At 38.1% G+C, this 14351-nt stretch overlaps 1 protein-coding gene across 1 annotated transcript; it reads left to right on the top strand.

Annotated features, from left to right (window-relative positions):
* The first annotated feature begins 5578 nt into the window (after window positions 1-5578).
* LOC147530990 (ABC transporter G family member 28-like) lies at window positions 5579-13601 on the top strand. Its single transcript, XM_086647373.1, has 14 exons — window positions 5579-6259; window positions 6762-6838; window positions 7719-7988; window positions 8174-8237; window positions 8309-8455; window positions 8623-8657; window positions 9598-9671; window positions 9800-10704; window positions 10797-11093; window positions 11303-11788; window positions 11914-12062; window positions 12149-12438; window positions 12530-12663; window positions 13036-13601. The coding sequence occupies exons 1-14, from the start codon at window positions 6021-6023 to the stop codon at window positions 13190-13192; spliced, it is 3324 nt and encodes a 1107-aa protein (XP_086503499.1). The 5' UTR covers window positions 5579-6020; the 3' UTR covers window positions 13193-13601.
* The last annotated feature ends 750 nt before the right edge of the window (window positions 13602-14351 follow it).

The raw sequence follows: 14351 nt of genomic DNA, 5'->3' as shown, positions 1-14351 counted from the left end.
TTTTCAATGTGCATTAGACGTTTCAATGTGCAGGTTAATATTCATTATGCTGCTGCATTTTATGGATTACCAGGTGCAGCAGCGGGTACAAAAATTAGATATCAAAAAAAAAAAAAAAAAAATATTGCCGACGGAGTGGAAACCGTCGGTAAAAGCAACACCTGCCGACGATTTTTTGGAACACAAACCGTCGGCATAGGTTAAGAAACTCGCGGGAAATGGTGTTCCTGCGAAATTATCTTTCTCACTGCCGACGGTTTTTTATTTACAAAAACCGTCGGCATACTTTCTGCCGACGCTTCATTTTCGTCGGGAAGTTCGTCGCGGATATTTTCGTGACGCCTACATTGCCGACCATTTTTTTGTCGTCGGCAGTGAGCTATGCCGACGAAATTTATATGATGCCGACGCTTTTTTACCGTCGGCAATGTTCGCGATTTTTGTAGTGATAGTTGCAACTTTTTATTTTAAAACTTCGAGTTTAGACTTTAGTATTATTCGGCTTTAACTAGAACATTTTCCGGGGTTTGGTACATTCGCTTACCAAAACTTGAGTGATAAAGAAGATATGCTTGATTAGATCATCATTAATACATGTTAAGATGGATTCCAAAAACCCTAGGTCATCTCCCCCCATTTGAGTTCATACATTTGTTTTAGTATTTTATTATTTTATACCAAAAACTAAATTTTCAAAAACAAAAACCGTCTTACTTCCAAGTCTTAGAATAGGTTTCACTTAGTCTCTGAGGAACGAACCGGTCTTACCGGAACTATTACTTGACGCCCGTATACTTGCGGGTGGTGACCTATTTAGGAAACTTTCTAGGCCCATCAATAACACTGCTCTGCTTTCCAAGATGGCTTGGCGACTCAAATCAGATCTGGAAGCCGTATGGGTGAAAGTACTGAAAGCCAAGTATTACCCACATTCCGACACCCCAGGTCCAACGAAAGCTCATCACTCATGGAATTGGAAGACTATCCGAAAGCATAGCCTCATTGAAGATCTTACTACGTGGGAAGTGCAATCGGGAAAAGACATTAACATCTGGACTGACAACTGGATCCCTGAAATCAATGGTACTATCCAAAACAACAATCAATCTACTCTCACCAAAGTAGCACAACTTATTTCAAATAATAACTAGAACAATGAAACGCTAATGGCCAATTTTGACGATAACACCCAAAACCTCATAAGAACAATCCCAGTTAACAGTGAAGGTAAAGATCACCTTAAATGAAAACTCACCAAATCGGGTAAATTCACTGTAGCTTCGATGTATCAACATCTCAGTGTTAATAATAGCAATCATAACACTAGCTGTCATAATTGGAATTTTATTTGGTCTCTATCGGCGGTTCCACGAATCAAGATGTTCATCTGGAAAATATGTTCCAAAGCTCTTCCGGTTCGAGAAAATATCGGTAAGTACATCAACAATATTACTACTTGCCCTAATTGCAATCTGACTGAATCTATTGAACATGCGCTTCTACACTGTGTTTTGGCGAAAAACATCTGGTTTTACTATAATATCATTTCTGATAATATCACGTCCATTACTGATTGGATATTCTCTTGGGAAGACAATGCAAATCTAAGCTATACTAATGATAATATTCATTTTTCAACCATTTTATGGATCCTATGGAAAGTGAGGTGTGACCACTGTTTCCAACATGAAATCAATGATCTTAACAAAATCATCAGAATGATTGAAAACTTCCCTAAAATCAACAAAAAACAAAAGAACAACAAACAAACTTCAACAGAGAAATGGCAACCTCCGCCTCAAAATTTTATTAAGTTGAATGTTGATGCATCTTATACTAATTTAACTTCTAATGTTGGTATAAGCTTTATTGTTCATAATGCAGAATCAAGATTCATTGAAGCGCAGGCTAAAACTACAAGAGCCAGAAATAGTGAAGAAGGAGAGGCAATGACAATATTATTCGGCCTCGAATGGGCAAAAGCGAATCACCACAAGAAAATAATAGTGGAGAATGACAACATCAATCTCATTAACCATCTTCATAATAAACATCATACATTACACTGGAAATCTCTTATACATATGCAGAAAATCCAAGCAAATTGCAAAGAATTTGAGGAGGTGAAATTCAAATACATTCAGAGAGCTCTAAATTCAAGCGCAGATAAATTAGCAAAATGGTCGAGGAAGAAGAACGCAAGCAGAAAGTGGAAGAATGTACCTTATATGTTAGTAGATAAATACTGTAATAACTTTGTGGTTTAATCAATGAAACTAGTTCAACAAAAAAAAAGGAATTATGGTAGGGTATTATTTCTCTCATTTCACTTATCATAAGTGACCAACTATTGAAAATAAAATGAAGCACTAAATTAGAAACACAATAAAATGTGATAATCTTAAAATATAAAATTGGTTAATTTTCAGTACTCTGAAATTTGGCGCTTTTTATTTTCATTTTAACTAAATTTGAGTTTTCAAATTAGAATTTAATTGTGAAAAAAATTGAATTTACTAAAAATGTTATTTTGACAAATATTCATTCTTGACTCCCAAAATAGATTAGTAGCACTATATAAGACTAATTTCTATAAGCACAAAATTATTCTTACCTTTATCTAAAAGATAATCAAAATCTCATACCCAAATAATGTTGATTTTAAGCCATTATAGAAAGTGGGATACTTTATTAAGGAATGAGCTAACTTTTGGTGTTATTCTACTAGGAAATGCTCTAATTAGCTAGCTAATAATAACTCTAAAATCCAATACAAGGGTATATTTGGGGATTTAATATGATATAAAAAGAAATGAGACTCTTAATTTGGGACAGACCAAAAGGGAATACATGACTCTTAATTTGCGCTAGAGGGAGTATTATTTACAGATCTATATCAGATCTGTTTCCAATTTCAATTGCTATTTCTGATGATGCATAAAATGTCCAGACGTTGACTAATGTTTGAAGAGTCAAGATCAGACCTCAAGTCCATTAGGTCAACCCGGCTTAAGGCAACAGGTCAGCTGAACCCTTGACGATCCGTCACATACTCCCCTAACTGGGAGGTCTGCTAGAAGAAACCAACCCTGTAACGCCCTTCGCATGAACGGATCAGCCTTGGGGTTACTAAAAGAATGAGGGAGGTTCACGTAGGTTCGGTCGATCTCTTATGCCCAGAACTGGAAGGCAAAAGCGCACTAGCAACCTACCGACTTAGTCCCAGAATATCTACAGAGATCTCAGTCGGTTACAGATCTCTAAGTGTTTAAACAAGTTTGGACTTCACGCGACCAAGGGAGGAGAGTTCTCCCAAAAGATCTATCACATCGGCAGGAAATCTATGAAAGATCCTTGAACGTAGGAACTTTCATCTATCCTGGATACGAGATAAATACAAAGGGAAAACTTCCCTCCACGACAATCACTGCCGGCTCTTAAGCCTATAAAAGGCCCCCAAATCGTCCTTCAAAGGACACGTTCTCTTAACCCTAAAAGGTCACAAAAAACTCTGAGTTCTCACAACTCGCCCCCAAAAGGATCGATAAATATTCATTCTTTTACTGCAAAGAGCACCCTGACTGTCTTGAGCATCGGAGCAGTTTTCGAACCTTTGCAGGTTTTCCCCCCTTTAGGAACAGACGAACAGGAGCTGGAACTGACAAACAGGAGCAGGAACAGGAGCAAGGAGCAAAAAGCAGGAGCAAAGAGCAATTAGCAGGAGCAAGGAGCGAGGAGCAGGAGTAAAGACGCAGACAACCAGAGGTGGAAGCAGGAACACTCTGCGAAATCTAACTTAACATAACAGGATATTCGACCATAACGAAGGCTGTCATGCATCAACTCCTTGTATCATGCTGATATAACGGAAGGTCATTTTTTGACATCAACAATTTCCACATCTCCAATGAATATAAAATATATCTAGATATCTTCAATCAACAACTCCCGGTCTTCGTTTTTTTGCTTGAATCTTCATATGTCTCCCTCGCTAGTTCTTTGTCTTTCTCTCTTACTCTCCTTCTCGCTCGCTCTCTCTCTCTCTCACTATTCTCTCTGCCTCTCTCCCTCTTTTGCTTTCTCAGTTTGGACGGTGGAGAGGCAGTAAAGAACTTTTTATACCATACAAAACCCTAAGATTAAATATCAAAATCTGGTCGTCCATCTCTAATCTAACGGACATTATAAGTCGGGTATGTGAGTCGGGCTATGCACTTGGGCAAGGCTTTTTTTTAATAGAGCCCAAGCCCGCCCACCAAAAGTTAACGGGCCCCGTGGGTAGAGCCTGTCTCGGGCTTCGGGCTGCATGTTTCTTCGTCGGACTCGGGGTTCCAAGCCGGGTTTCGGGCTCCCAGGCTAAATTCCCACCCTTACACGGGGCGTCACAAAAATTACGCCGTGGAACCACAGGGTGTTTTATTTTATTTTAGATTCGCCAAACCCCAAGCCCGCCAAACGTGTGGGGACCCTTCTCTACTCTTCTTAGTTGTTTATATCAGTAGTGTTACTGTGGGTTGTCAAGAAAAATTGACTTTTAAACTATCTCTTCTCATATGGTGGTCGCTAATAAGCAAACAAAAGAGTACAGATTAGCAAACACAAGTGTGGATCATCAACCAATTAATTAAATACCCAACATCAGAAGGGCTTTCTCATAGAAAATTTCCGAATTGCCCGTCCATTTTGTCTGACAGCCCGAGCGCCCCAGCTGGAAAGAGTAGCTATCCGCCTACTGCTCGTTCCGACTAATTTCCAGCCGTAATTAAGGGTATGTATTTGGAGGGGTGAGCAAAAACCGAATCAATTGGCAGAACCAAACCAAGTCGAACCGCACCGATCGGTTTTTGGGCCGAACCAATCACCGTTCGATTCGGTTCGGCCGAAAAACAGAACAACCCAAAATCTGTCTGGTTTGACCTCGACTTGAGTTTCTAGAAACTGCCCAAACCGAACCGACCGAACCATAAGAAAAAATGAAATAATAATTTTGTAAAGTTAGAAAGTGTTAAACTAAAAGTAAATTTAAAAAAAAAAAAACCCTAATCAACTCTTCCATACTATTATCCATCCTCCTACGTACTTGTTGTCGGATTCAACAACTACCTATTCAACTTGGTTGAAAGACTTTAAAGGTAAGTCTTCACTGATTTTCTATTTACCACAACCTATTCTTAGTTAGTAACTTAAAAATATAGCTTTTGTATTCGCACTGTTACTTTTTTTTGTGATGGTGGAGGAGTACGATGAACTTTTGATTTTTATATTCTCGGCATATGTAACGGCGGAAAAGTACGATGGGTTCTTAATTTTTGTTTTAGGCATATGCAATGAAATGAATAACATAGTTTACAATTTTCTCTAAATTGTGTTCGGTTAAACCAATCAATCGAACTCAACCGAGTCGAACTAAACCGAATCGAACTACGTCGGCCGGCCGAATGATCGTCTCGATTTCGACCGACGATTTAGTCAAACCGCTACTTATTGATTCGGCTTCAGCTCGAGTCAAAACCGAAAAAAACCTACCGTTGCTCACCCCTATGTATTTTGTATGGCATTTAGGGTCCTAGATGGTGTTAATTCAAAAGGGTAAAATTTTGAAGAGAACGGGAGTTTGAACGGACAACCAAATAATTCAAATACAGTTTATTCCTGGTTTTGAAGACACAAATTTTCCTAAAATTCTTGCTAATAATATGTAACTTATAAAATGCAATAACGGCCAAAATTTTCTCCTTCGACTGTTTGTTGATTGAGATGTAGAGAGAGAGAGAGAGAGAAAAAAAAACAGAGGACAGAGAGAAGGGATTTCTAATTAATTTGATTCTTCAACATCCTTGTCAATCTATCTATATCTTATTTGATTCCTTAAGTTTAATTAATTGATTGATATTTTATTGTTTAATCGATAAAAAAAAAATCTTCAAATGCAAAGAGAGAAATGCATTGGTTAAAAATTTCATCCAGAATTCCACAAATTAGATCAGATTTTAGAATAATTAGAGGGAGGAGAAATCGAGATGAGCAGAGAGAGATTGATCATTTGGGTATTTATAGTTTGGATTTTGGTGTTTGGGTATGTGAAATGTCAAGAAGAAGAAGATAGTAGTGATATTGAAGGTGAAGATGAATATAGCCAAACAGGTAATCCAGCAGCTCTGGCTCTTGTTACAGGAGCTATTTATACAAAACTATCTAATATTACTCCGGCTTTTCGTCGAGAGATTGCTGCTAATCTAAGCTATTGCATCAAAGACATGTAAGTTTCTCTCTGTTCTTCCTTTGTTGCCATGTCTTAATTGATCCTCATTTTATTAATTTATACCAAGGAATAAAATTTCGGTTTCTGGTGGAAATTTTGGTAGACATGGAAATAGAAATGATTCGGTCATTCAGACGGAAATATCTTGATTTAGTTGACAAGACATTGTAAAGAGAAACTTAGTTAAATTTCGGTTTCTGGTAGAAATTTCGGTAGACATGGAAATAGAAATGATTCGGTCATTGAGACGGAAATATCTTGATTTCGTTGACAAGACATTGTAAAGAGAAACTTCGTTAAATTTCAGTTTTGATGCAAATTTCGATAAATTTAATTTTCTTGAAGTATACAAGTCCGAGTTTATTATCTTTAAATTTTGAATTTGGGTCTACGATTTTCGGTCGAACAGAGAACAAGTTGGTTCTTTGATCCGTTATTTTTTTGTGTGTTCGAAAAAAACTATAATATGATATTGAATGTGTTATTGGTGTTTGTTTAGCGACGCTGACTGGAATGGAGCATTCAATTTTACATCTAATACGACTTTCATTTCTTCTTGCATTAAGAAAACTAAAGGTAATCATTCATCAAAATTATGTTTGTTTGTTTGTTGGTGCTATATAAAATGAATGGTTTTATGCATTATTTCTAGGTTCAATTGTCGAACAAGACAAAAGAAGAATATAAATAAAGACAGTAAGCACAACGACAAAGATAACAGAATAACATAAACAAAAAGTAGATACTTGTAACGACTAGTTCCCCCATTCTGAATCTTTGGTTGCTTCTCGCCGTTGAGTTTGAAAAGTGGGGAAGCTCCTGAAACGAGCTAAATGAACCGTGTATGCAATAACCCCACTTTACCCAATGAAGTAGAGACATAATAGCTGCCTCGATCAAGAAGTAGAACAATATGACATGAACTTGCCTAGTAGCCACCCAACCACAAAAAAAAAACTGAAAACTTATCTATCCACTCTAGACTACAATGGAAAAAGTAGACACCTCTGTCTCCTTAAGAGATGAAGGTTATCGACAAGGTGGAACCAAAAGGTTATGCGACACCCAACTCGTTTTCTCTAAAACAAGACGCCATGTCTCCCCAAATCTTGGAAATAAGATTGAGATGAGACACATGGTAGTCGGGGTCGTCGACAAAAACTAAGTACAAGTTCTCAGTTAAGCCAACCAAAGAACGTAACATAATTGCGAACAAAGCGGAGAGTGAAGACGCAGTCTGACTGAAGATAAGTGTCGAAGTCTCTAAGGATGAAGACCTCTCAAAGGAGATTCCCCACTTTTGGCATTGGGAGATTAGAAAAACTTAGCGACTGAGATATGTAAATCTTAAACCAATATTTTGTTCATGTGGTGAAAATCTTGAAATATATTCCCCGACTCTACCTTGAGTCATAAAATTGGTTAACAAATTTGTGTTATTTTGTGAAATTAACAGGAGATCTTCCGCAGCGCATTTGTTCGGCAGCAGAACTGAGGGCCTACTTCACTAGTTTAATTGAACATGGAACAGCTAACTTTATACAGCTTAACAAGAATTGTAACTTGACTTCATGGGTTGATGGATGTGAGCCAGGATGGGCTTGTAGTGTTGGAGCCAAACAGAAGGTCGACCTCAAAGACTCAAAGGCAATTCCATATAGAACTCGAGACTGTCAGCCGTGTTGTGAGGGTTTCTTTTGCCCTCAAGGTTTAACATGCATGATACGTAAGTATTATTAAATCCCTGACATGTTCTCTTCTTTTTTTATTCGCTCGATATTGTCTTAGGCCTTGTGGACTCTGTCCAATGCCATCACATATGAGAAGATATGAAGCATCTGTTCTTTCCCTTTATTTGCTTCACCTTGTGTTAGTTTAACTCAGTTTTTTTCTTTTCTTGTGCAATTCAAGCTTGCCCATTAGGTGCTTACTGCCCACTCGCGAAACTTAACACCACAACTGGAGCATGTCAGCCGTAAGTTGTCATTTTTTTGTCTCCTTAATGTTATATCTATGGAGCTAATATTTGTTAGAAATCATTTACAGGTACCGTTATCAGTTACCTCCCGGGCGGCCAAACCATACTTGTGGTGGAGCAAATGTGTGGGCTGATGTTGGGGGTAGTAGTGAGGTATTCTGTTCAGCAGGATCATATTGTCCATCTACTAATCTGCGAGAATCGTGCAGTAGTGGGTATTAATTTTTATCCTACAACTCTACTGCATTTATTTTGTTATTTTGTACAACATATGGCTTTATTTGCCGATTAACGGGTAAAAATTTAAATAACTCTTCTTGCGACATTCAACATCTTTTGATTTTCTCATCCTTAGTTGCTAATATTACGTGTAATGTACCAGGCATTACTGCAGACTTGGCTCAACGGCTGAAGCAAGTAAGTTTCTCTTACTTTCCAAAGAAATATACACCGAGTTACTAATTCTCATTGTTTGCCTCGATTTACATGTGGTGAATATCTTCCTATATTCATGGTGAAAGTAAATCTGCACCTATTTTGATCCTATGATGGTTATTCGAAATGTACTTAAGGAATTTTCTATTGAGAAATGCTGTTTGGCCCGAAAATGAGGCCGACCTCAGCCAAAAAGCTAATATGGCGGGTTCCCATTGGTCCGGATGTTTTTCTCTCCACACATCCGGATCAATGACAGCCGGCACATCACCCTTCAGACTGAGGTCGGCCCCTATTTTCGGGCCAAATAGAATTTTTGCTTCCTTTTGCACCATGGATTAGCGATGGCCGACCATATTAATCCTTGTTTAGGACCACTAACTTGCTGGCCTAAATTTAGGCTTTAAACCCCCTTACTGGTTACTTGGGTTTCAAACCCAAATTCTAGTTGGTGACTTGGTTCCATTAATAACTCTGTGGACACCCTTGTGCACCGCCTGTCCTACGTGACTAATAGGACAAGGGACATAGTGTCACGAGATGACATGAGATGCTCTCATAGTTCAAGTTATACTGTCAGGGCATTTTACTATTTGACCATAACATACATCCATTAGTATTAATCATACTAAATTGAAGGAAAACAGTCATGGTGTATTAAGAATTGGTATAGTATATCCCTCTATTGACTTAAACGCCTCACAGAACCTTGTTGCCACTAGTAATAGGTTTAGGATTACCATTCTTATCTTTCATTAGAATCCTTGTTGGTTTAGGATAGTTTTCTATCAAAAACCAATCACTTGTACTTAAGATCTTGACTTAAGTCGAGATCTTAAGTACATTTAGCATTTCCCTTTTTGTTATATATGTATACATATACAGTATTTATAGTTTATGACTCCTGCTCATTTCATTGCAGAATGCTTCAGGTTGAGTACTTGTACTCCAAATACCGTAAATCAAAACATTACTGCTTACGGAGTCATACTTTTCGTAAGTTGTCTTTCGTTTACGAGGAAATCTATCCGTAAATTATAATGTTGTTCTCTATATCTAGTAATTAATATTTTGGCTCTTCTTATATAAGAGACTTAACGAGGATTCACATGTTTCAAATACAGGGTGTTTTGACTACATTGCTAATTATCTTTTATAACTGTTCCGACCAAGTTCTCACCACGAGGGAAAAAAGACAAGCCAAGTCGAGGGAAGCTGCAGCAAAGAGTGCAAGAGAAACTGCACAAGCACGTGAAAGATGGAAATCTGCGAGAGATGTTGCTAAGAAGCGTGCAATTGGACTACAATCACAGTTTTCACGCACATTTTCGCGTAAAAAATCTGTAAGACAAGAGATATCATCTAGGATATTTGGTCAAAAAAGTGGACCAATTGAAGCACCATTACCTCCAATGCCTGGTACATCTGGAACGTCAAAGGCAGGAAACAAGAAAGAACCAAGTGACCTTACAAAAATGATGCGTCAGCTTGAGGAGAACCCCGAAAGCAACGAGGGATTCAATCTTGAAATTGGAGATAAAAATATCAAGAAACATATGCCGAAAGGTAAACAAATGCATACTCAGAGCCAAATTTTCAAGTATGCATATGGCCAAATTGAGAAAGAGAAAGCTTTGCAACAGCAGAACAAGAACTTAACATTTTCGGGTGTAATTTCAATGGCTACTGATATTGAGATTAGACCACGACCCGTTATCGAGGTTGCTTTTAAAGATCTAACTCTCACTTTAAAGGGAAAACACAAACATCTTTTAAGGTCAGTTACTGGTAAAATTATGCCTGGTCGTGTTTCCGCTGTCATGGGACCGTCTGGTGCTGGGAAAACAACATTTCTTAGTGCTTTGGCTGGAAAAGTTACTGGTTGCATAATGAGGGGTTTAATTCTTATAAATGGAAAGATTGAATCCATCCACTCGTATAAGAGGATCATTGGTTTCGTTCCACAAGATGATATCGTGCATGGGAACCTAACGGTTGAAGAGAATTTGTGGTTTAGTGCACGGTGCAGGTATGTGTATTACGTCTATCTTCCACGCGAAATGATTTATATTTCACTAGGTTGATTTTGGTTGCCTCTATTTTGAATTATGTTTATTCCAGACTATCTGCTGATTTATCAAAACCAGATAAAGTTCTAGTTGTTGAAAGAGTTATTGAGTCATTGGGGTTACAAGCCGTACGAGATTCATTAGTTGGAACTGTTGAAAAGCGAGGAATATCTGGTGGTCAAAGGAAGAGAGTAAATGTCGGGTTGGAAATGGTCATGGAACCATCACTTCTCATCTTAGATGAACCCACATCAGGGTTGGACAGTTCGTCTTCTCAGTTGTTGCTTAGAGCTCTTCGCCGTGAGGCTCTTGAAGGTGTCAACATTTGCATGGTGGTTCACCAACCAAGGTATAATACAATTTGAACATTGTGATTTCTCTTTTTCCTTTATGTCGGATTCGTTGTGCTTCTGTTTGCTAAACCAATGGAACTAAGCGATTCTCATGGATACTCGTTCTTGCTTACTAAACAATCTTTCGCTTTGTTCTTTTTTATAATATCATACATTTTTCCTGCTTTCATTTGCTAATACAATCAAGGGTCATTATCTGTTTCAGCTATGCCTTATTCAAGATGTTTGATGATTTAATACTTTTAGCGAAGGGTGGGCTTACTGTGTACCACGGACCGGTAAAGAAAGTAGAAGAATATTTTTCAAGCTTGGGTATCAATGTTCCTGACCGTATTAATCCGCCAGACTACTTCATCGATATTTTGGAAGGTATAGTCAAACCGACGGGTATCAGTACTAAACAACTTCCGATCCGATGGATGGTTCATAATGGGTATCCCGTACCCCCAGATATGCTCCAGAGTGATGATGGTTCTGCTTCTTCATCCAATTCCATAAATCGAACTGGTAATGCGGATCCTTCCGTTGCCGGAGCTGAGGAACCATCTTTTGCCGGAGAGTTATGGCAGGATGTTAAATGTACTGTTGAGATTGAGAAAGACCTTATACACCACAATTTTTTGAAGCCCAAAGATTTATCAAACAGGGTTACTCCGGGTGTAATGCGACAATATAGATATTTCCTTGGAAGGTAATTTCAAGTTTTAGCTTATCTTTCTTCTTTTAAGAACATCAAGATACTAAGTTTGTGGTCATCCGACTCAAAACCAATTGGCAATGATATCTTGTCCTAAAATAATGCTCGATATTTTTCAGGGTTGTTAAGCAACGTCTACGAGAGGCTAGAATACAGGCAATGGATTTTCTCTTGTTATTACTTGCTGGGGTTTGTTTAGGTACACTAGCAAAAGTGAGTGACGAGACATTCGGAGCGTTAGGTTACACCTATACAGTCATTGCAGTTTGTAAGTTGCACAACTCAAAGTAGTACTAGTAGTATTGTTAAGAACATTGTATATAATTTACCAACATCGTATTACTTGGTTTTCAGCTCTCTTAACCAAGATCGCTGCATTGAGATCATTTTCTTTAGACAAATTAATCTACCTGAGAGAAAGGGCTTCTGGGATGAGTAGTTTGGCTTATTTTTTGTCTAAGGATACAGTTGATCATTTCAATACAATCATCAAGCCTCTAGTTTACCTCTCCATGTTTTATTTCTTCAACAATCCGCGGTCTTCCTTCGAAGATAATTATATAATTTTGGTCTGCCTTGTCTACTGCGTTACCGGTATAGCTTATGTATTTGCAATCTTCCTTGAACCTGGTCCCGCTCAACTGGTTCGTATTTATACGTCATTTTTTCATTTCATTTTCACTCTCTATGTTCATTATTTGTTAGTCTAAATGATATAACGTTTGGTTCGTGTAGTGGTCGGTACTTCTTCCTGTTGTTTTGACTCTGATAGCAACTCAGGACAACAAAGAAGGGTTTATGAAGATTATAGCTAAGTTGTGCTACACAAAGTGGGCTTTAGAGGCATTTGTGATTGCAAATGCAGAAAGGTAAGTTTTCGATTCTTTTCCTCATTTGGAGACTTGTTTCGTCTCTCTCTCTCGTCTTATGACCGGTCAACTGCAAAAACTAACAGTCATAGCTTAAAAACAAAGAAATGCTATTTGGCCCCGAAAATGGGGGCCGACCACAACCGGAAAGCTGAGGTGACCAGCCGCCATTGGTCTGGGCGTTTTTCCCTCCACATGCCCGGACCAGGCCCCCATTGGTCCAAGCGTTTTTCTCTCCACATGTCCAAACCGATAGAAGTCGGCCTCATCAGCTTTCAGCGTGTGGTCGACTCCCATTTTCGGACCAAATAACATTTCTGTAGAAAAAAAAATCTATTAATAGCAAAACTGATGTCTCTTAAAACGGTCCAGGTACTCAGGAGTGTGGTTGATAACACGATGTGGTTCGCTGCTGAAAAGTGGATATGATCTTCATGATTGGACTCTCTGTATAGCTATACTCCTCCTTTGGGGCGTAGTTAGTCGTATGTTAGCTTTCCTTCTTATGGTTACCTTCCTAAAGAAGTGAGTTTAAACACGAAATTAGACGTTGCCACATCAGTTGGAGGGCAGGGGAGGGGAGGTCGAGGGGAGGGACCAAATGGAGCGAGGAATAGAAATTCTGAAATAAATATCCCCTTCTTTCTTCTAATCAAACAAAATTATCTTCTTGTATCATACTCCTAATTGTAAGGTTTCCGGGCTTAAATGACAACTAAAAAGAGCTTGGGTATGTGCGTGATATTAGTTCTATAGATCAATTACATACTATGACCTAGACTACAAATTCTGTTGTTTTTTTCTAGGGTTTCATTGACACGACTAAGAACATAATTCAGGTATCACATCCAAATCTTTTGGGGTGATTCATGTTTTGTTCTTGTTTCTGTATTGTTGTTGTAATTAGACATTTTTATTCAATAAAATTTCTCATCTAAGGTGCTGTTTGTTTTTTTAATTTTTCAGATCTGAAATCTGAATTGTGTAACAATTCAGATTTCAGATGTTTGTTTTTCTATTTTGTAAAATCTGAAACTTTGTCTGAATAAGTTAGAGGTCTGAATTGGCTGAATAAAGGCCCACTTTTTTCAGACTTTAAAATGAGTCCGAAATATAAGCCCACCAGCTGAAAAGTACTCAAAAGACAAATTTACCCCCACAAAAGTAAATAAATACTTTCCAATCTCCGTCTTCATCTCACCGACCACCATAACACACCCGTCGACCACCAACAGCCGCCCACCAACAGCCGACCACCACCACAAAATAAAATTAAAAACTTATCAAAAGATTCAGACATGATTGAAGGTTGGAAGAGATCTTTCCAACCAGGAACTCCACAGTAAAACTGGATGATTCATCTTTCTCTCTCTACTACACCATAACTTCCATTACTTAAACCAAGTGGATCACAAGAAATACACAACAAGCTTGAAAATGGGATGAACTTCTAAACCAGATCTACCATAGTAAAGTTTGATAATACTACTTTCTCTCTCTACTCCATAAGTTCCACTATTGACAGTTTGACACCAAGAGAAAAGTTCTCTCTCTCTGTGTCTTACGAATTTCAGAACATACTCTCCTCTAAATTTGGGTGATTTCCCAATATAGAAGGTGATCTTCTCCTTTATCTAGCTTCTGTAGATGTAGATCATAGAGGGTTTCTGATTTTTTCAACAAATCAT

This window comes from Eschscholzia californica, unplaced genomic scaffold, assembly GCF_041429995.1.
Source record: "Eschscholzia californica isolate CP2 unplaced genomic scaffold, dmEscCali1.0.p SCAF_6, whole genome shotgun sequence".
NCBI classification, from domain to species: domain Eukaryota; kingdom Viridiplantae; phylum Streptophyta; class Magnoliopsida; order Ranunculales; family Papaveraceae; genus Eschscholzia; species Eschscholzia californica.
Note: the sequence above shows the minus strand (reverse complement) of the source record. Positions and strands in the feature narration are given on the sequence as shown.

What these genes read in the sequence shown, in the direction of transcription:
- LOC147530990 (XM_086647373.1), top strand. Translation starts at nt 6,021, where the DNA reads ATGAGCAGAGAGAGATTGATCATTTGGGTATTTATAGTTTGGATTTTG. An exon ending in AGCTATTGCATCAAAGACAT is followed by an intron (nt 6,260 to 6,761) that starts GTAAGTTTCTCT and finishes GTGTTTGTTTAG; the next exon opens with CGACGCTGACTGGAATGGAG. An exon ending in TTGCATTAAGAAAACTAAAG is followed by an intron (nt 6,839 to 7,718) that starts GTAATCATTCAT and finishes TGAAATTAACAG; the next exon opens with GAGATCTTCCGCAGCGCATT.